Source organism: Triticum aestivum, chromosome 6A (assembly GCF_018294505.1).
Source record: "Triticum aestivum cultivar Chinese Spring chromosome 6A, IWGSC CS RefSeq v2.1, whole genome shotgun sequence".
NCBI classification, from domain to species: Eukaryota; Viridiplantae; Streptophyta; class Magnoliopsida; order Poales; family Poaceae; genus Triticum; species Triticum aestivum.
The window spans coordinates 556,122,299-556,144,992 of NC_057809.1; the positions used below are offsets into that span (position 1 = coordinate 556,122,299).

At 46.3% G+C, this 22,694-nt stretch overlaps 1 protein-coding gene across 5 annotated transcripts; it reads left to right on the forward strand.

Moving 5' to 3' along the window:
- The first annotated feature begins 1,749 nt into the window (after positions 1 to 1,749).
- LOC123128458 (non-specific lipid transfer protein-like 1) lies at positions 1,750 to 22,300 on the forward strand. 5 transcript variants are annotated; one of them, XM_044548464.1, is made up of 3 exons: positions 1,750 to 2,169; positions 5,879 to 5,896; positions 21,885 to 22,300. In XM_044548464.1, exons 1-3 carry the CDS (start codon positions 1,818 to 1,820, stop codon positions 21,899 to 21,901), a joined length of 387 nt encoding a protein of 128 aa, XP_044404399.1. In that variant the 5' UTR covers positions 1,750 to 1,817; the 3' UTR covers positions 21,902 to 22,300. The 5 variants fall into 5 exon arrangements, with proteins under 5 accessions (XP_044404399.1, XP_044404398.1, XP_044404396.1 ...); XM_044548463.1 differs by lacking the exon at positions 21,885 to 22,300 and adding an exon at positions 17,266 to 17,560; XM_044548461.1 differs by lacking the exons at positions 1,750 to 2,169; positions 21,885 to 22,300 and adding exons at positions 5,154 to 5,646; positions 17,266 to 17,560.
- The last annotated feature ends 394 nt before the right edge of the window (positions 22,301 to 22,694 follow it).

Here is a 22,694-nt window from a genome sequence, read left to right on the forward strand (position 1 = left end):
TCCCTATCTACTCCTAGCTTAGTTTAGTGTTGTCTTACGCCATCGAACTGTCTAGTCTTAGTTTAATATTAATGTTGTCCTCTGTTGGCCTATGTATGTATGTGTTGATCGACGTTGCATGGTTTGTATGGATTTTAGAGCAACTCCAACACACTGACACAAACGGACGCGCGTTTTGTCCGCCTTTTGTACGTTTGGGTCGACTGGCTGCTCATCGTCCGCCCCCTTTTGCATTTGCAGCGGTCGTGTGCCCAACGCGCGGACGCATTTTCGTCCTCGCGGCCGGCCTGCTGTGTTTTTGCAAACATATGGAAATTTGACCCTAGTTTACATATTTCAAACCAAATACAATATCGGTTGTCCGACGGTAGCGACGCGGGTTCGTCCTTCACGCGGCACTCAATTTGGACGCCGCAGTTGCATGCCGGGGACGTCAGGTCCTCCTTGATGCGGCATCTGATCTGAACGTTACCGTGGTTGCGTAGGGGGACGTTGTCTCCTCCTTCACGCGGCGGAGTGGAAACGCGATAGAGCGGTAGAGTGGAGATGCAATAGCGCGGCGGGGATGACGGTTCCTCCTTGTTGGAACGCGGCGGCAAGGGCGGTGTTGGTTCACACTCCTGGAGCGATCGCCCAGTAATGCTTCCGTCAAAGCAAGGAGGCGCGATTGACACTGCAGCAGCGTCTGGTCCTCCTCATTGCCGGAGGAGATGGCAATCTCCTTTTTGCCAGAGGAGCCGGTCGTCGTGGAGGCCGAGGCCCCCCGAAACCGCGGCGGCGACGCCATGAGCTTGACGAAGATCGACTACTTCTGCTGGCGCGGAGAACCAATATTTCAACATCGCTAGAGTTGGTGAGGCTTGAGGAGGAGGAGGGGCTCATAGAGGAGAAGGTGTGGATGTGCATTGTCGGAACACGGTTCATTTAGCCGCGGCGAGGCCATGCGAACGGACGGCCAACCCGCTTCAATGTGGCGCAACGCCCCGAGTTGGTTTCTTGAGGCGCGACACCCACATTGAAGCAGTGACACCCGAGAGGTTGCATCGTTAGCGCTGCCCTCCCAACCGGTCATGTCGCACAACTTCAATGTCGGTTGGTACGTGCTCTGGGCTGCCATGAATGCGGGAAAGAAAAACGAAGCGTGGGTTGGATGGAAATGGTGGGAGAGGCCGAATGTTTTTTTAGGTGGGCTAGGATATTCGGAAGCGGGCATGGTTTGCGGGTCCGTACCGTCGAACAGAGCAATACAGGACCGCGTTAGATGGCAAAACACGTCCGGACCGCGTGATATGGACGATTACGAACAGTTTGAGAGTCGGCATTGGAGATGCCCTAAGTCTCCTTTTCCATCTCAGGTAATACAAAGGATTACAAATTCAGCCAGCCGCTTTTTCCATGAGAGGAGGGCAAACTTAATCTGGTTCAAATCTGATGACGTCAGTTTGATCAATTTCAATGACATCAAAGCAAATCCGAAGAGACAAGAGAGAGACAGAGACTTACACACGAGATTGACGAGCAGAGTGGCGAAGTGAAAGCTTGATCAAGTTCAAAACAAATCAGATGATAGCAGTTCAATCAATTCCACTGCTCCGTCGACCTCCCTCCGTCGACCTCGCGTCCACTTCAGCGGGTCAATTCCACTGCGCGTCGACTGCGCGTTTCTGTCGTCCTCGCGCCGTATACGTCCGAGGATCTCGCTTAAAAAATGACTCCACGCCTCCTTTAATTCTGTCGACCATACCTGGTTCGCCTCCCAGCTCCACCGCCACAGACTCGAATCCACTCCACTCGCACCCAAGCGCACACCACACCCCATGGCTCTCACCGGCGCCGCCACCACCACAGCGTGCATCCTCGTCCTCCTCGCACTCGCCGGCGCCGCGGGGGCAACCTTCTCGGGCTCGGCGCCGCCGCCGGTGGACTGCTCGGCATTGTTGGCTGGCCTCGCAGACTGCCTCGACTTTGTGTCGCCCGGCAGCAAGTCGAGCCAGCCTTCCAAGACCTGCTGCGGGGAGGTGAAGACCTCCGTCGGCAGCCCCGCCGTCGTCGACTGCGTCTGCGCCGCCATGTTCTCGAAGCTGACGCAGTTACCGATCAACAGGACACGGGTGTACGCTCTCCCCGACGCCTGCGGCACACCCGCCTCCGTCTTGAACAGGTGCCATGGTGAGCACCGTGCCTTTTCTCACTTCTTTCATAATCTTCTTGCCCTGACTCTGGCTAGAATCTGCTTCCCTTTTTTACATCAAGAGACTAGAGCTAAATCGTGTTGTTTTACTAGGAAGTTTATCGTTGATTTGATTCCTGTGTGGGATTTACGATGAAAGATCTCAATTCTTGTTAGAGCATCTGCAACAGCAATGCACAAATCTGACCCCCTCTATGTCCGCGGACACATCCACGAATAGGGGCCAACCAACCCATGTATGTCCTCCCTGCAACCACATCCTTCACTTGCAAAATCTCAAATCCATGTAGCCACATGCACGTCGATCATTTCATGATACGGATACATGTAACAATGATTATAGCACACAATTAAAATCTAGGGCGGCGACCATGTCCGAGGCGGCAAGGACAACCGTGCATGGTTTGGGTCCGATGGTGGCGGTGTTGTGGGTTGGGGACAGCGACGAAGCTAGGGTGACGGCGGCGGCTGAGCAAGGGAAGGGGTGGCATGGAAGAGACAAAAGAAGGCAGGTTGGGCAAAGGCAAGGGATGATTTGGAGAGATATGAGATGAACCTGACCTGTCGGGTCCGACATGTTGGACGCGTTCGAGCGTCCCCATATCCACGCCACATATGGACTGAATTTGAGGGGTATCAAACAACCCGGACATTTAGGGGAAAATGTGTGTGTGTGTGTGTGTGTGTGTGTGTGTTGGGGGGGGAGTGGGGGTGTGAAGTGGAGGGTCTGGTTGTAGATGCTCTTAGACCTTTTTGGTTGGATTTAACTTTCATGTCTTGTTTGATCGCCGTTGTGTGGGCTAGCGAAGCAAAACAATTGCATGATCAACATGTTATAACATAGAGCAAACACAATCCCCTGCACCACAAAACATAGGCCAAAATGAACCAAAAGTGCGCATCAAGTCCTATGATGCTTGATGCCCAATTTTGTATCTGTGTATACGAACCACAAAGCTTGTTAGTGGATTCTTAAATGGCGTACCATCGATGGTTGAGCGAGCTCGCGTTCCGATCAAGAATAATTTTAGTATTATACAACAGGTAGAGTTTGTTCTCATGAAAGAATGCATGCACCCTCCTCCAAAATGCCCCCCCCCCCTCTCTGCACCGACAAACGGGTAATACATGTGCCCAACCAAGCCAAGCACAACAATTCGTCCTCTTTCGTCAAGTAGGAGGCTCCTCTCCTTTTCTTTGTCTGCACATCCTGCACTTGCGAGTATTGATCTTCCACTCTTCAGAATTCTCGATCTACGTTGATGATATTCATCATCACATGTTCGGTCATCATTGAGATTGGGTGGGTGGTCCTAATGAATACTGTCCAGGCACCCGTAGATGAGGGCTTCTCTAATGGTATCCGTGACTAGATGGGTTGCGACGACTCGGTGAAGTTGCAATAACTGGTGAGGTCATCGGTGAACGGTCAAGGCCTGCCGGAGTAGGTTGAAACTCCAGACTGCTGCATGGCTGCCGACCCATACTGGGTGGACGCAAAATAGTAGGGCAATGCATACTGGGTGGGCCAGGGCAACGCATATCCATGTGGCATCGGCACGACGGTGTGGTGTGGAGCACGCTCGGACCGCCCCACCTTCTCCCTCCTGCGGTGACGAAGACCGTGTTCAGCGTGGAGTCGGCGTACCTGCACGATGGCGATGCCGGGGCCTCGAAGATGTTGATGGTTCGTCGGACCAGAGAGGTCCATTACAATGGCAGGCGGCTGGGACGAAGTCGCAGCAGGGGCGGCGACATTAAAGCTAGATTTGGCGGCGGTGGAGGGGGAAGAGGGTCAGGAACGGGAAGACTGTGGGAGAGTGTGAAAACCGTGTGGTATGGAGTTTTGATTCAGGTGTTGGGAGTCCAACGTATCATATGTCTAAAAATCTTACTCCATCTCTCAATTTGCAGTCGACTTGAGAGATTTTGGTTCGGATACGTCTGACTCAAAGTAAGGATCCCGCGTTAGAGGCTAAAACTGTTGGACCGTCTGGTCTGAATATTTGAGGCTGGAATCGGGGCCTACATTGAATACGGAACCAATCCACATGCGACAACTTATTTAGTAAACAGGTCGACTTTATTAATAAATTTGACAAAGTACATGAAATCAAACAAAAACGAGTCAACAAAGGACCAAGATAAAACAAAAAGTCACATCAAAGTCTTATGTGGTCATTGACCCTAGATCCATCTCTTGCATGTCGACTTTTCTCCATCCATCCAATGAAGAAACTACACCAGACCAAACATGCACAAGCTTTGACTATTCTCACAGGTTTCAAAGAGCCGCATAAGGTGCTCACCCCGAATAGGTGACAACATAAAATTGTTGAACACACTGTGGCGAGGACACCCCCCCCCTGCAAGATAGGTTGTCGAACTGCTACTTCATCGTCATATTGTCGAGGAAGAAGATCGAGAGCACAAAAGAACAAATCAACACACCCAATGACAAGAGCATGCTTGACAATATTATCGTCGCCACCATCGTCAAGATAATTTGAAGCAGCGGGTGACATTCCACGAGAATGAGACCGTCGATATGTGGGAGCAAAAACGAGGCTCGCTGGTGCAAGTCGCGTCGGCCACGACAGCCACACCCGGACGGGGATAGAGCCATGGAGCTTATATTTTGTACGACACCGCCTCTATCATTGAAATTTAGCCAATTCTAGAAAAAAAAACTTTACCGTCAAAGACATAAAAATCAAACATAGATTAAAGAAAAAACTAAACTCTAAGCGTTGATCTGTAGTTTCCCAACCTCTAGAAGGCCGAAAAGATGACTGAAGACCAGGAGGACCAGCAAAAGTCACGAACCCAAGTCGTCGGCGGCTAGGGTTATTAGTCCCACATTCATACCACAAAAGATAATCAAACGGTCCAACAAAAAAGAAAAATCAAACGGTTGGGGCCCACGGTCGCCGTAGCCCATCCGCCACTTAAAAAAATGACCCCTACACCCCTCCTCAACTCCGTCCAACGAACCTCTTTCCCCTCCCCGCATCCCAAGCCTCCCCGCTCCATCGCCACACGCTCGAACCCACTCCTCTCACGCTCGAGTGCACACCGCACCACACCAACCAGAGCAGCCATGGCTCTCGCCGGCGGCGCCGCCACCGCAGCGTGCATCCTCGTCCTCCTCGCGCTCGCCGACGCCGCGGGGGCGGCTAACCCGTCGCCGGCGCCCGCGCCGGCGCCGGACTGCACGGAGGCGTTGATTGGCCTCGCGGACTGCCTCGACTATGTGATGCCCGGCAGCAAGTCGGCTCGGCCTCCCAAGGCCTGCTGCACGGAGGTGAAGACCGCCGTCGGCACCCCCGCCACCGTGAAGTGCCTCTGCGCTGCCCTGGACGCCAAGACAACTCCGATACCGATCAACATGACACGGGTGCTCGCCCTCCCCACCGCCTGCGGCCAGTCCGCCTCCGTCTTGAGCAAGTGCCACGGTGAGCACCGTGCCTTTCCTCACCTTTTCCAGGACCTTCTTGTCCTGGGTCTGGCTAGAATCCGCTCCCATTTTTTTTTTACACCAAGGAACTAGACCTTCTTGTTTTACTAGTAGGAAGTTTGTGTCATTTCTTCGGTTCATATGTGAGATTTATTACTATGAAAGATCTCGATTTGTGTTGGAAATTTTTGGCTGGGTTCTGACCTTCTTCACCTCTTGTTTGCTTGCAGCTGCGGCGCCTGCTGAAGGTAACACATTCTTCTCTACACATCATCGTCTTTGTATTTCATTCTTTGATGCATGCACGTTTCTTATTTCTGTTGTCTTGTTCTCTTTCGTACCATGATTTGCATCTGTCTCAGTAATGCATATGCTCGGTAAAATGATGACGATGAACTCACACATCGTATTTGTGCGCTTAATTTGAGAGTCTGAACAAACAGAAGCTTCTTTAGTTACATATATGAAATTTAACTGAGAATATCTTTGTTACTTGTCTTTCTACTAAAAATTGACTCTAACCCTTGCGTTTCCACTAAAACTTGATCCACAAAATCAAGAAAGGAACATCGTTATTTTATAAAAATACTCTCCATTTGGTTCACAAGAACGGCATAAAAATGGGGCCGCCGCAGTGTTCGTCGTCCGTGAACACAGCTGTATATTATTTTTTGATTTTTTTCTGAGCTTTTCCGTTGGCTTGTATCCTTGCGAGCCATTGCATGTGCGCTCTGAGCCTGGGGTCTGGGCAGTCAAAAGATACAGACAAGAGCATATAGGCTAAAATAAATAAAAAATCTTGGAAAAAGTACAAGTAGCTAAAAGAATTTGGACGAGCGAGTCACATGCTGTGATAGACAAAACCCATGCTCCTGGCCTTGTATATGTGCATCGAGCGGTTCATTTCTTAGCCGTTTTTCGGAAGCACAAATGCATTAAAACAAGGCCCCCCTCCTGTACCGTATTTTGATTTTGGTGTACAAAGAAATCGTTTGTTTCTGGTAGGTATACTCCATTGCTGTTCGTGGGACCAAATTGGGATGCACATGTTGCCACTAATCCGTCCACTAGTCCACTAGCATCCGAGGAATGCCCCATCAGGCCACCAATACATTTCCTGCTAGTTGCCTACGTGGTGTCTCCTTCCGCGGTTTCATTCAAGAGCGGGCAAGCTGACAATTGTGTGGTTTAGGCTGGTTGTAATGGAGAGTATCATATATTAGTATCATGCATATGATACTAGTGTGTATGATACTACCTCTCTAATGCATAGTATCATATATTAGTATTATGTAGTACTTTATTTATTGGCATGCATGACAGAAAGTAGCATAGCATTTATTATGATACGGTATCATGATATGATATTACACCCTTTCTTTCTTCATTTAATACTATGTCATCTCATCAAAATTGTCTAGTTGGTATGCATGATACTAGCTATGATACTACCATTACGACCAGCCTTACAACTACTAGTCTGATAGCTACAACAATAATGATACTTGTCCAAACTGCAAATTAGGGAGCATGCATGCATGTGAACGCTACAATCAAACGTGTCTCGAGACAATTTTTACATTGTATAGCTGTTTTATATGGTATGCCCTTATAAAGTCTCTTCTTTCGTCACTGCAACACCGGCGTCTTCAGCATCTAGTGGCGGCGCAACCGCTTCACCACCGAAGGCGAATGCGGCGGCTGTTGGGGAACGTAGCAGAAATTCAAAATTTTCCTACGCGTCACCAAGATCTATCTATGGAGAAACCAGCAAAGAGTAGAAAGAGAGTGCATCTACATACCCTTGTAGATCGCTAAGCGGAAGCGTTCAAGTGAACGGGGTTGATGGAGTCGTACTCGTCGTGATTCAGATCACCGATGATCCTAGTGCCGAACGGACGGCACCTCCGCGTTCAACACACGTACAACTCGATGATGTCTCCCACGCCTTGATCCAGCAAGGAGAGAGGGAGAGGTTGAGGAAGACTCCATCCAGCAGCAGCACAACGGCATGGTGGTGATGGAGGAGCGTGGCAATCCTGCAGGGCTTCGCCAAGCACCTACGGGAGAGGAGGAGGTGTCACGGGAGGGAGGGAGGCGCCAAGGGCTCAGGTATGGATGCCCTCCCTCCCCTCCACTATATATAGGGGCAGGGGAGAGGGGGGAGGCGCAGCCTTGCCCCTTCCTCCAAGGAAGGGGTGCGGCTAAGAGGGGGGGAGGAGTCCATCCTCCCCAAGGCACCTCGGAGGTGCCTTGCCCCTTTAGGACTCTCCCCTTTTTCCTATATCTTGGCGCATGGGCCTCTAGGGGCTGGTGCCCTTGGCCCATGTAGGCCAAGGCGCACCCCCTACAGCCCATGTGGCCCCCGGGGCAGGTGGCCCCACCCGGTGGGCCCCCGGGACCCTTCCGGTGGTCCCGGTACAATACCGATGACCCCGAAACTTGTCCCGATGGCCGAAACAGGACTTCCTATATATAAATCTTTACCTCCGGACCATTCCGGAACTCCTCGTGACGTTCGGGATCTCATCCCGGACTCCGAACAACATTCGGTAATCACATACAAGCTTCCTTTATAACCCTAGCGTCATCGAACCTTAAATGTGTAGACCCTACGGGTTCGGGAGACATGCAGACATGACCAAGATGTTCTCCGGTCAATAACCAACAGCGGGATCTGGATACCCATGTTGGCTCCCACATGTTCCACGATGATCTCATCGGATGAACCATGATGTCAAGGACTCAATTGATCCCGTATACAATTCCCTTTGTCTAGCGGTATGGTACTTGCCCGAGATTCGATCGTCGGTATACCGATACCTTGTTCAATCTCGTTACCGGCAAGTCTCTTTACTCGTTCCGTAACACATCATCCCGTGATCAACCCCTTGGTCACATTGTGCACATTATGATGATGTCCTACCGAGTGGGCCCAGAGATACCTCTCCGTTTACACGGAGTGACAAAATCCCAATCTCGATTCGTGCCAACCCAACAGACACTTTCAGAGATACTCGTAGTGTACCTTTATAGCCACCCAGTTACGTTGTGACGTTTGGCACACCCAAAGCACTCCTACGGTATCTGGGAGTTGCACAATCTCATGGTCTAAGGAAATGATAATTGACATTAGAAAAGCTTTAGCATACGAACTACATGATCTTGTGCTAGGCTTAGGATTGGGTCTTGTCCATCACATCATTCTCCTAATGATGTGATCCCGTTATCAACGACATCCAATGTCCATGGTCAGGAAACCGTAACCATCTATTGATTAACGAGCTAGTCAACTAGAGGCTTACTAGGGACATGGTGTTGTCTATCTATCCACACATGTATCTGAGTTTCCTATCAATACAATTCTAGCATGGATAATAAACGATTATCATGAACAAGGAAATATAATAATAATCAATTTATTATTGCCTCTAGGGCATATTTCCAACAGTCTCCCACTTGCACTAGAGTCAATAATCTAGTTCACATCACCATGTGATTAACACTGACAGGTCACATCACCATGTGACCAACATCCAAAGAGTCTTGGGTTTGATCATGTTGCTTGTGAGAGAGGTTTTTTAGTCACCGGGTCTGAACCTTTCAGATCCGTGTGTGCTTTACAAATCTCTATGTCATCGCCTAGATGTAGCTCCCACGTTCTATTTGGAGCTATTCCAAATAACTGTTCTACTTGGAGCTATTCTAAATTGTTGCTCCATTATACGTATCCGGTATCTCTACTCAGAGCTATCCGGATAGGTGTTAAGCTTGCATCGACGTAACCCTTTACGACGAACTCTTTTACCACCTCCATAATTGAGAAAATTCCTTAGTCCACTAGTTACTAAGGATAACTTTGACCGCTGTCCTGTGATCCATTCTTGGATCACTCTTGTACCCCTTGACTGACTCATGGTAAAGCACACTTCAGGTGCGGTACACAGCATAGCATACTGTAGAGCCTATGTCTTAAGCATAGGGGACGACCTTCGTTCCTTTCTCTCTATTCTGCCATGGTCGAGCTTTAAGTCTTAACTTCATACCTTACAACTCAGGCAAGAACTCCTTCTTTGACTGATCCATCTTGAACACCTTCAAGATCACGTCAAGGCATGTGCTCACGTCAAGATCACGTCGGTATACCGATACCTTGTTCAATCTCGTTACCGGCAAGTCTCTTTACTCGTTCCGTAACACATCATCCCGTGATCAACCCCTTGGTCACATTGTGCACATTATGATGATGTCCTACCGAGTGGGCCCAGAGATACCTCTCCGTTTACACGGAGTGACAAAATCCCAATCTCGATTCGTGCCAACCCAACAGACACTTTCAGAGATACCCGTAGTGTACCTTTATAGCCACCCAGTTACGTTGTGACGTTTGGCACACCCAAAGCACTCCTACGGTATCCGGGAGTTGCACAATCTCATGGTCTAAGGAAATGATACTTGACATTAGAAAAGCTTTAGCATACGAACTACATGATCTTGTGCTAGGCTTAGGATTGGGTCTTGTCCATCACATCATTCTCCTAATGATGTGATCCCGTTATCAACGACATCCAATGTCCATGGTCAGGAAACCGTAACCATCTATTGATTAACGAGCTAGTCAACTAGAGGCTTACTAGGGACATGGTGTTGTCTATGTATACACACATGTATCTGAGTTTCCTATCAATACAATTCTAGCATGGATAATAAACGATTATCATGAACAAGGAAATATAATAATAATCAATTTATTATTGCCTCTAGGGCATATTTCCAACAGTCTCCCACTTGCACTAGAGTCAATAATCTAGTTCACATCGATATGTGATTAACACTCAAGGTCACATCCCCATGTGACTAACACCCAAAGAGTTTACTAGAGTCAATAATCTAGTTCACATTTACCATGTGATTAACACTCGATGAGTTCTGGGTTTGATCATGTTATGCTTGTGAGAGAGGTTATAGTCAACGGGTCTGAACCTTTCAGATCCGTGTGTGCTTTACAAATCTCTATGTCATCTCCTAGATGCAGCTACCACGTTCTATTTGGAGCTATTCCAAATAACTGTTCTACTTGGAGCTATTCTAAATTGTTGCTCCATTATACGTGTCCGGTATCTCTACTCATAGCTATCCGGATAGGTGTTAAGCTTGCATCGACGTAACCCTTTACGACGAACTCTTTTACCACCTCCATAATTGAGAAAATTCCTTAGTCCACTAGTTACTAAGGATAACTTTGACCGCTGTCCTGTGATCCATTCTTGGATCACTCTTGTACCCCTTGACTGACTCATGGTAAAGCACACTTCAGGTGCGGTACACAGCATAGCATACTGTAGAGCCTATGTCTTAAGCATAGGGGACGACCTTCGTTCCTTTCTCTCTATTCTGCCATGGTCGAGCTTTAAGTCTTAACTTCATACCTTACAACTCAGGCAAGAACTCCTTCTTTGACTGATCCATCTTGAACACCTTCAAGATCACGTCAAGGCATGTGCTCATTTGAAAGTACTATTAAGCGTTTTGATCTATCCTTATAGATCTTGATGCTCAATGTTCAAGTAGCTTAATCCAGGTTTTCCATTGAAAACACTTTCCAAATAACCCTATATGCTTTCCAGAAATTCTACGTCATTTCTGATCATTAATATGTCAACAACATACACTCATCAGAAATTCTATAGTGCTCCCACTCACTTCTTTGGAAATACAAGTTTCTCATAAACTTTGTATACACCCAAAATCTTTGATCATCATCAAAGCATACATTCCAACTCCGAGATGCTCACTCCAGTCCTCAGAAGGATTGCTGGAGCTTTGCATACTTATTAGCATATTTCAGGATAGACAAAACCTTCCGGTTGTATCACATACAACCTTTCCTCAAGAATCGTCGAGGAAACAATGTTTTGACATCCTATCTGCAAGATTTCATAAATAATGCAGTAATTGCTAATATAATTCCAACAGATTCTTAGCATCGCTACGAGTGAGAAAGTCTCATCGTAGTCAACTCCTTGAACTTGTCGAAAAACATCTCAACGACAAGTCGAGCTTTCTCAATGGTGACACTTACCATCATTGTCTGTCTTCCTTTCAAAATCCATATGTACCTAACAGCCTTACGACCATCAAGTAGTTCTTCCAAAGTCTACACTTTGTTTTCATACATGGATCCTCTCTCGGGTTTTATGGCCTTGAGCCATTTATCGGAATCCGGGCCCACCATCGCTTCTCCATAGCTCGTAGGTTCATTGTTGTCTAGCAACATGACTTCCAAGACAGGATTACGTACCACTCTGAAGTAGTACGTATCCTTGTCATCCCACGATGTTTGGTAGTGACTTGATCTGAAGTTTCATGATCAATATCATAAGCTTCCACTTCAATTGGTGTAGGTGCCACAGGAACAACTTCCTGTGCCCTGCCACACACTAGTTGAAGAGACGGTTCATTAACCTTATCAAGTTTCCACCATCCTTCCACTCAATTCTTTCGAGAGAAACTTTTCCTCGAGAAAGGACCCGATTCTAGAAACAATCCCTTATTGCTTTCGGATCTGAGACAGGAGGTATACTCAACTGTTTTTGGGTGTCCTATGAAGATGCATTTTATCTGCTTTGGGTTCGAGCTTATCAACCTGAAACCTTTTCACATAAGCGTCGCAGCCCCAAACTTTCAAGAAACGGCAACTTAGGTTTCTCCAAACCATAGTTCATACGGTGTCGTCTCAATGAAATTATGTGGTGCCCTATTTAAAGTGAATGTGGTTGTCTCTAATGCCTAACCCATGAACGATAGTGGTAACTCGATAAGAGACATCATGGTATGCACCATATCCAATAGGGTGCAACTATGACGTTTGGACACACCATCACACTATGGTGTTCCAGGCTGTATCAGTTGTGAAACAATTTCCACAATGTCTTAATTCTGTGCCAAACTCGTGATTCAGATATTCATCTCTATGATCATATCATAGATCTTTTATCCTCTTGTCACGGCGATCTTTCAACTTCACACTGAAATTACTTGAACCTTTCAATAATTCAGACTCGTGATTCATCAAGTAAATATACTCAACATCTACTCGAATCATCTGTGAAGTAAGAACATAACAATATCCACTACATGCCTCAGCACTCATTGGACTGTACACATCAAAATGTATTACTTCCAACAAGTTGCTATCTTGTTCCATCTTACTGAAAACAAGGCTTTTCAGTCATCTTGCCCGTGTGGTATGATTTGCATGTCCCAAGTGATTCAAAATCAAGTGAGTCAAAACGGTCCATTTGCATGGAGTTTCTTCATGCATATACACCAATATGACTTACGTGGCAGTGCCACAAGTAGGTGGTACTATCATTACTATCTTTTGGCATGAACATGTGTATCACTACGATCGAGATTTAATAAACCATTCATTTTAGGTGTAAGACCATTGAAGGTATTATTCGAATAAACAGAGTAACCATTATTCTCTTTAAATGAATAACCGTATTGCGATAGACGTAATCCAATCATGTCTATGCTCAACGCAAACACCAAATAACAATTATTTAGGTTTAACACCAATCTCTTTGGTAGAGGGAGCGTGCGATGCTTGATCATATCAAGCTTAGAAAAACTTCCAACACATATCGTCAGCTCACCTTTAGCTAGTCTCCGTTTATTCCGTCGCCTTTTGTTTCAAGCTACTAACACTTAGCAACCGAACCGGTATCTAATACCCTGGTGCTACTAGGAGTACTAGCAAAGTACACATTAACACAATGTATATCCAATATACTTCTATCGACCTTGCCAGCCTTCTTATCTACCAAGTATCTAGGGTAATTCTGCTCTAGTGGTTGTTCCCCTTATTACAGAAGCACTTAGTCTCGGGTTTGGGTTTTACCTTGGGTTTCTTCACTAGAGCAGCAGCTGATTTGCCGTTTCATGAAGTATCCCTTCTTGCCCTTGCCCTTCTTGAAACTAGTGGTTTCACCAACCATCAACAATTGATGCTCCTTCTTGATTTCTACTTTCGCGGTGTCAAACATCGCGAATACCTCAAGGATCATCATATCTATCCCTGATATGTTATAGTTCATCACGAAGCTCTAGCAGCTTGGTGGTAATGACTTCAGAAAAACAACACTTTCTCATCTGGAAGATCAACTCCCACTCGATTCAAATGATTGTTGTACTCAGACAATCTGAGCACAAGCTCGACAATTGAGCTTTTCTCCTTAGTTTGCAGGTTAAGAAAGTCATCGGAGGTCTTATACCTCTTGATATGGCACGAGCCTGAAATCCCAATTTCAGCCCTCAAAACATCTCATATGTTTCGCGATGTTTCAAAAACGTCTTTGGTGCCTCAACTCTAAACCGTTTAACTGAACTATCACGTAGTTATCAAAACGTGTATGTCAGATGTTCGCAACAACCACAGACAACATTCGAGGTTCAGCACACTGAGCGGTGCATTAAGGACATAAGCCTTCTATGAAGCAATGAGGACAATCCTCAGTTTACGGACCTAGTCCGCATAATTGCTACTATCAACTTTCAACTAATTTTTCTCTAGGAACATATCTAAACAGTAGAACTATAGCGTGAGCTACGACATAATTTGCAAAATCCTTTTGACTATGTTCAGGATAATTAAGTTCATCTTATGAACTCCCACTCAGATAGACATCCCTCTAGTCATCTAAGTGATTACATGATCCGAGTCAAACTAGGCCGTGTCCGATCATCACGTGAGACGGACTAGTCATCATCGGTGAACATCTTCATGTTGATCGTATCTTCTATACGACTCATGCTCGACCTTTCGGTCTCCGTGTTCCGAGGCCATGTCTGTACATGCTAGGCTCGTCAAGTTAACCCTAAGTGTTTCGCGTGTGTTCCGAGGCCATGTCTGTACATGCTAGGCTCGTCAACACCCGTTGTATTTGAACGTCTGAATAAAACACCCGATCATCACGTGATGTTTTGAAACAGCGAACTGTCGCAACGGTGCATAGTTAGGGGAGAACACTTCTTGAAATTGTTGTAAGGGATCATCTTATTTACTACCGTCGTTCTAAGCAAATAAGATGTATAAACATGATAAACATCACATGCAATCAAATAGTGACATGATATGGCCATCATCACTTTGCTCCTTTTGATCTCCATCTTCGGGGCTCCATGATCATCATCGTCACCGGCATGACACCATGATCTCCATCATCATGATCTCCATCATCGTGTCTTCATGAAGTTGCCTCGCCAACTATTACTTCTACTACTATGGCTAACGGTTAGCAATAAAGTAAAGTAATTACATGACGTTTAAGTTGACACGCAGGTCACAAATAAATAAAGACAACTCCTATGGCTCCTGCCGGTTGTCATACTCATCGACATGCAAGTCGTGATTCCTATTACAAGAACATGATCAATCTCATACATCACATATATCATTCATCACATCCTTTTTGGCCATATCACATCACATAGCATACCCTGCAAAAACAAGTTAGACGTCCTCTAATTGTTGTTTGCATGTTTTACGTGGCTGCTATGGGTTTCTAGCAAGAACGTTTCTTACCTACGCATGAACCACAACGTGATATGCCAATTGCTATTTACCCTTCATAAGGACCCTTTTCATCGAATCCGATCCGACTAAAGTGGGAGAGACAGACACCCGCCAGCCACCTTATGCAACTAGTGCATGTTTGTCGGTGGAACCGGTCTCACGTAAGCGTACGTGTAAGGTTGGTCCGGGCCGCTTCATCCCACGATGCCGCCGAATCAAGATAAGACTAGTAACGGCAAGCATATTGAACAATATCGACGCCCACAACTACTTTGTGTTCTACTCGTGCAAAGAATCTACGCAATAGACCTAGCTCATGATGCCACTGTTGGGGAACGTAGCAGAAATTCAAAATTTTCCTACGCGTCACCAAGATCTATCTATGGAGAAACCAGCAAAGAGTAGAAAGAGAGTGCATCTACATACCCTTGTAGATCGCTAAGCGGAAGCGTTCAAGTGAACGGGGTTGATGGAGTCGTACTCGTCGTAATTCAGATCACCGATGATCCTAGTGCCGAACGGACGGCACCTCCGCGTTCAACACACGTACAACTCGATGATGTCTCCCACGCCTTGATCCAGCAAGGAGAGAGGGAGAGGTTGAGGAAGACTCCATCCAGCAGCAGCACAACGGCATGGTGGTGATGGAGAAGCGTGGCAATCCTGCAGGGCTTCGCCAAGCACCTACGGGAGAGGAGGAGGTGTCACGGGAGGGAGGGAGGCGCCAAGGGCTCAGGTATGGATGCCCTCCCTCCCCTCCACTATATATAGGGGCAGGGGAGAGGGGGGAGGCGCAGCCTTGCCCCTTCCTCCAAGGAAGGGGTGCGGCTAAGAGGGGGGGAGGAGTCCATCCTCCCCAAGGCACCTCGGAGGTGCCTTCCCCCTTTAGGACTCTCCCCTTTTTCCTATATCTTGGCGCATGGGCCTCTAGGGGCTGGTGCCCTTGGCCCATGTAGGCCAAGGCGCACCCCCTACAGCCCATGTAGCCCCCGGGGCAGGTGGCCCCACCCGGTGGTCCCGGTACAATACCGATGACCCCGAAACTTGTCCCGATGGCCGAAACAGGACTTCCTATATATAAATCTTTACCTCCGGACCATCCCGGAACTCCTGGTGACGTTCGGGATCTCATCCGGGACTCCGAACAACATTCGGTAACCACATACAAGCTTCCTTTATAACCCTAGCGTCATCGAACCTTAAATGTGTAGACCCTACGGGTTCGGGAGACATGCAGACATGACCAAGATGTTCTCCGGTCAATAACCAACAGCGGGATCTGGATACCCATGTTGGCTCCCACATGTTCCACGATGATCTCATCGGATGAACCATGATGTCAAGGACTCAATCGATCCCGTATACAATTCCCTTTGTCTAGCGGTATGGTACTTGCCCGAGATTCGATCGTCGGTATACCGATACCTTGTTCAATCTCGTTACCGGCAAGTCTCTTTACTCGTTCCGTAACACATCATCCCGTGATCAACCCCTTGGTCACATTGTGCACATTATGATGATGTCCTACCGAGTGGGCCCAGAGATACCTCTCCGTTTACACGGAGTGACAAAATCCCAATCTCGATTCGTGCCAACCCAATAGACACTTTCAGAGATACCCGTAGTGTACCTTTATAGCCACCCAGTTACGTTGTGACGTTTGGCACACCCAAAGCACTCCTACGGTATCCGGGAGTTGCACAATCTCATGGTCTAAGGAAATGATAATTGACATTAGAAAAGTTTTAGCATACGAACTACATGATCTTGTGCTAGGCTTAGGATTGGGTCTTGTCCATCACATCATTCTCCTAATGATGTGATCCCGTTATCAACGACATCCAATGTCCATGGTCAGGAAACCGTAACCATCTATTGATTAACGAGCTAGTCAACTAGAGGCTTACTAGGGACATGGTGTTGTCTATCTATCCACACATGTATCTGAGTTTCCTATCAATACAATTCTAGCATGGATAATAAACGATTATCATGAACAAGGAAATATAATAATAATCAATTTATTATTGCCTCTAGGGCATATTTCCAACAGCGGCGAGGTCTCCCGGCGGCCCCGCAACCGTTATCCTGGCAACCGTGGCGACTTTGCTGCTTGCCTTCTATTACCTCTGAGGGCCGACATCTCCGCCTCTCTCACGTGTTCTGTTGCACAGACCTTGTGACTCTGTGTTGCGCAGTGTTGTAATCTGAGTTTACTCTGTTTATCGGGATGGGCTCTGAGTTACTGTTATTATCATGTACCGTCGACTCAATTTTGAGTAGTAAATTGCCATGTACCTTGGACTGAATATTGAGAACTCGTTGCTAGTTATGACACTTTGTTGACTTTGGAATGTGCAGATGATCTCCTACAAACTTTTTTTTGGGTTATGAACATGTTTTTCATGAACTTTTTTGAATTCATGAACATTTTTAGTTCATTAACTTTTTTTAATTTCGTGAACATATTTTTGAATTGACAAAAAATTCAAACTCACAAACATATTTGAATTTATGATTTTTTTTCCAATTCAGAATATTTTTTCGAATTCAAGAACAATTTTTACAATTCATGAACATTTTAACTGGATTTTTTTCCCGAAGTTCATGATGATTTTTTGAATTCGAAAATATTTTTTGAATTCATGAATTTTTTAAAATACTTAATTTTTGGAATTGATGAGAATTATGAAACTCACGAACATTTTTTGAGGTTTTGAACATTTGCTGATTCATGAACATTATTAAATTGACAAACATTTTTCAAATCCATTTACATGTTTCATTACATAAATAAACATTTATCATTTTAAAAGGGGGAAACGCGACATAAAAAAGTTATAATTTTTTTGTAATTGTTTTATATGTGTAAAACTAATGAATTAAAATAAAAGTTGAAAAACAAACAAAAGAAAAAAAAAGAAAGCCGTGCTAGCTATCGGACGTGCCAATGGTCCGGCCCAGCCCAGCCCAGGAGCGCGTGACTGTCTCACCTAGCGATGCCTAGCGTGCTGGTCGCGTGAAGCGACATACAGCACCGCCCGATCCCATCCCCAATCTCGCCCTGCCCTTGCCCTGGTGCTATCTGTAGTACAACTCCGCCGCCCGTGGATCTGCTCCTCCATCTTCGCCCGGCAGGCAACCCGTATCCATCAGCGACGGGGACAAGGACACAAGGTGATTCAACCAGGAGCCATGGGCGTCCGGCGGTTTCTGAATCTGTTCGCGGCGAACCGCCCGGGCTGCATGTATTCGCTGCGCCGCTTCGATCTCTCCCGCAACCAGTTCTTCTACACCACACCGGAAGAAGTAGCTCTGCACGGGCGAGTTCTGTCGCGGATACAAAGAGACTCTGCATCATATTCATCCCTGAAAAAGGCCTGCGGCAGGGTCAAGAAGCAGCAAGCCTCAGAGATCGGGTCGATCCGGTTGCCGGCGCGACTCTTCAACATGCGGCCGGCGCCATACCCAAAGCCAAAATCCGACGAGCTCAGAATGGACGCGTTCGCTCTCTCGGAGCGCAGCATCGTGTTCGCGGACCGCAAGGGGCACGTCTTCACCTACGACGCCGACTCGGACTGCCTCGTGACCATGCCCGGCCTCCACGCCCCCAAGGATGAGCCCTTGGCCGTCTCCGTTCCACGCCCCGGAGGCAGCGAAGGCGGCCTCTACGTGATCGAGAGGCTGCTCCGTCCTGGCAAGAGCTTCCAGTTCGAGGCCCTTGTCTCCGGCCAGCACTACAACGAGTACCATCCCTGCCGGACCTGGCAGTGTGAGGAGCTCCCGCTGCCGTCCCTACAAGAAGACGTGTACCTCGGCTCTGTCGCGGTGGTGGGCAACGTCATCTGCATCTCTGCAGATCACTTTGGCACCTACTGCTTCGACACGGTGAGCCGCTCCTGGAGCTTTGCCGGTGACTGGGTGCTGCCCTTCTTTGGCACCGCCGAGTATGTCCCCGAGCTCAACCTCTGGTTTGGCGTCTCCGACCAGGACTACCACTTGCCTTGCGCGGCCGATCTCTCACCCGTCCTCGCAGGGCAGCGGCCGGAGCCGGGCCTGATTTGGGCGGACAATTACCTGCCGGAGGAGTGGCATCATAGCGGCCAAAATGGTCAGCCTGGGTTCTGGAAGGTTTTGCCTCATCAGGTTCCTTGAAACTCAGATACCCAACATCGATACTGAGCTGGTATTTGTGGACAAAGCGTATGCTGTCTTCACTGGTCTGGAGGTGGTGTTAGCTGGGAAGGGCAATGGCAAGGGCAGCATAAACGGTAATAGGCTACGCATGGTTAGACACAAGTCCAGACGCTGCAGGAATCGTGACTCCAACTTCATCGAGTGTATACTCTGATGTCTCCACTATGCATCATCATTTAATTTGCCTGTTCCGCAGGTGGATGCGTCCTATATGGATTTTTTTTTAGTGATTCAACAAAAAGTCAAAAAATTCTGAAGATATTTTGAAATATACTTGACCTTCCAATCTACTTGTGAGAACAATTTCACAAAAAGTAAATCCCCCTTTGACTTCTTTTAAATTTTTTTGGCTAAAATAATGTGAACAGTGACCTATAATAGCAAATAAATTTATCTTTTTGCCCTGAAGTCAACGTTAGGTTTTCTCGTGAAAATTTATATACTAGTAAAAAAGAAAGTCAATTTATTCTGAAAAAAGCTTCTAAACTATTTTGACATTTTGTTTAATTATGTTAGAAAATTTCCCATATAAAGTGTATATACAACCAGGTTCCAAAGTGTATTTCACTACCGCGGGCAAAGTATTGAAACAGAACTCTGTGGGGTCTTTGCTATGGTGTTCTACCGCTGTTTTATTCCTTGTTTTGAATCTTAGGACAAGGACGATGACGTTTGGTTCTTGAGTGTATCTACACCCTATATGAAAAAAAATAACTACATAAGGAGTCAAAATTTCTGAAAATATTTTTGTGCCCCCTTAGGACAACTTCATCGTTGTACATGAAGACAAACATCTCACATGTCCATGTGGACAGCTACAGTGAAGCCGATCATCCAACTGTATGCATCAAATAGGCATCAAATCCGGACTTCAGAGTGGGCCAGACAAACCTAGAGAAGAAAACACATGGGGTGTGAGAAGAGAGCGACTACTATAGAAAAGCACCTTGTGGTGCAAAAATAGAAAACTCGAAGCTGGACAACTCAATTGAGGATGGATGGCACACGACTACTATAGAAAAGCACCTTGTGGTGCAAAAATAGAAAACTTGAAGCTGGACAACTCAATTGAGGATGGATGGCACAGATTCAACTGGTGGGATGTGTACACACAAATCCATGCTTCTGTGCAAAAAGGACCCTCGTTTCTACCTTATTTGCTTCTGAATGTGCCATCAAACGACAGCCACCCCTCTCTTCCATCTCCCCTGTTGCTTGCCGACGGCGGCGGCGCTTTAGATCCGGTGGCAAGCGCCTCCCTTCCCCTTCCCAGCTACTCTTACTCAAGGCCACCTGACTCCTCCTGGCCGCCGTCACGGCGGTGAACCCCGGGGCCCTGCTCCTGTAGGCGCCTAGGAGGCACTGCGTGGCATTCCCTGTGCCCGCCTCCGGCGCATCTACGGCGAGAATGAGCTCGTGCTGTCTGCGCCCAAGCTGCAAGGTGGCCACCTCTCCCCTGCTTTCTCACCATGCCGCTGCTATGTACTGTCATTTTCTTTGCCGTAAATGACAGATTATATCACTACTTTGATGCAGGCTGATGCTAATCTGAAGCCATCTTTGATGCTAATTTGGAGCCATTTTCTTTGCCGCTATGCACAGTCCAGAGCTGGAGCCATGCCCTTTAGTTTGTAGTTCGTTAATCTGTCAGTATTGAGATTACATTGATTCTGAAGCGTGTTAAGGATGCATTGTTAGTACTATTTTGAATAATGGATTTACAGAATTTGTGACATTCCACTCCTCAGTTTGTTTGTGTCAGTTTCTTTAACAAATAGCAATGCACTCCATATCTTTTTAAGGCTTAAAAAATCCTCAGTTTGTACAAGTCAGGCTCAAGTCCTAGTGCATGCTTGTACAAGAATCGATCAAGTGCTTCTGCTACTGTTCTAGGCGTTTTGGTACTCTAATTTGGAAGTTTTGTTTCACTCATAAGTAATATGGAGAATCAAATTAGAAGATTCAGTCCGGTCAGATAATTTCAGCGTCTTGCAGTTTAGCACAATTCACTAAAAAGATTAATACTTCCAGTTCCGTATACAGCGTCTTCCGTATACAGAGTCAATAGCTTGAAAAGTTGGAAAGAAAGTAAATTTATTCTGCTAGGCAAAAAATAAAATAAAATTGTCCATTTATCAGCATATCAAAATCTGGATTCATGTATATAAGATTCATAGCTGAAATTGCTCTAGTTTAACAGAGAATAATAAGAAGTGTCCTTGTATATATCAATCTGGATTCATGTATATATGATCTCGCGTGATAATTGATTTCTTGCTGTTAGTCCTCAATGTTGGATTTCACTAAGACAAATTGATCTTCATACACACCGTCAGATGGTATTGTTGATGCATATTTATTTGCTCAGCTCACAATTAAAAAGTTTTAGGTCTGAATGTATGACACATACATGGGCTTGCGCTAACTGAATCATATTTGTCACATATGACCTCTCCCAGGACAAGAAGCTGGATGAACAAGTGCTGCATCTGGAAGCAACTGTTGTGTGCCATCAAGATAGCAACGTTGATATAGTTCTTAATGGCAATCCTTGTTGAGTGATGATTAGCATAGTCCTTCAGACTTAGCATTGCCCGTCATGTACCAAAGCTGATGCAACTTTCGCTAGGAATTCTTGTTGATCCTGTCATGTTATTGATAACCTGATAGGAATGTCTTCTCGTGTTTTGCCTGGGAGTTCCAGTTTGACATGTACTCAAAAGATGTGGCGGGGATAGTCCAGTTTGACATGCAGTCAAGCCTTTGTGCTTAGAGTGGTCCATTTTAACATGTATACCCAATTTCTTGTGCCTGAGATGGTCCAGCTTAAACGTACTCACATATCAATGCCTGCGATGGTCCAGTTTTCTGTGTAGAGGCTGGCTTAATTTTGTTGTTTACTCAAATATCTTTGACATGCAATACTATGTGCAAAGGGAGGGATCAGGAATGAATGTTGTGAAGATATGCAATACTCCCTCCATTCCACAATGTAGTGCTTCCTCTATCTCCGTGCTTCAACTTTGACCGTAAATTTAACTATCAAGACCAATTGCGGCGGGGGCAAAAATTATATCAGTGAATTCGTATTCGAAAGAAGTTTTCAATTCTATAATTTTTTCTCCCGCCGCAGTTGGTATCGTTGGTTAAATTTATGGTCAAAATTGGACTTCGGGAAGCGCGGGCGCACTATATTTTGAAATGGAGGGAGTACTATTTACTAAGAACCAAACGTTTGGACATTAAAGGTGGAGGTGGTTACTGCAAAA

Bases quoted from the DNA above. Each gene is read 5' to 3' on its own strand.
- LOC123128458 (XM_044548460.1), top strand. From the start codon at position 18,424: ATGGGCGTCCGGCGGTTTCTGAATCTGTTCGCGGCGAACCGCCCGGGC.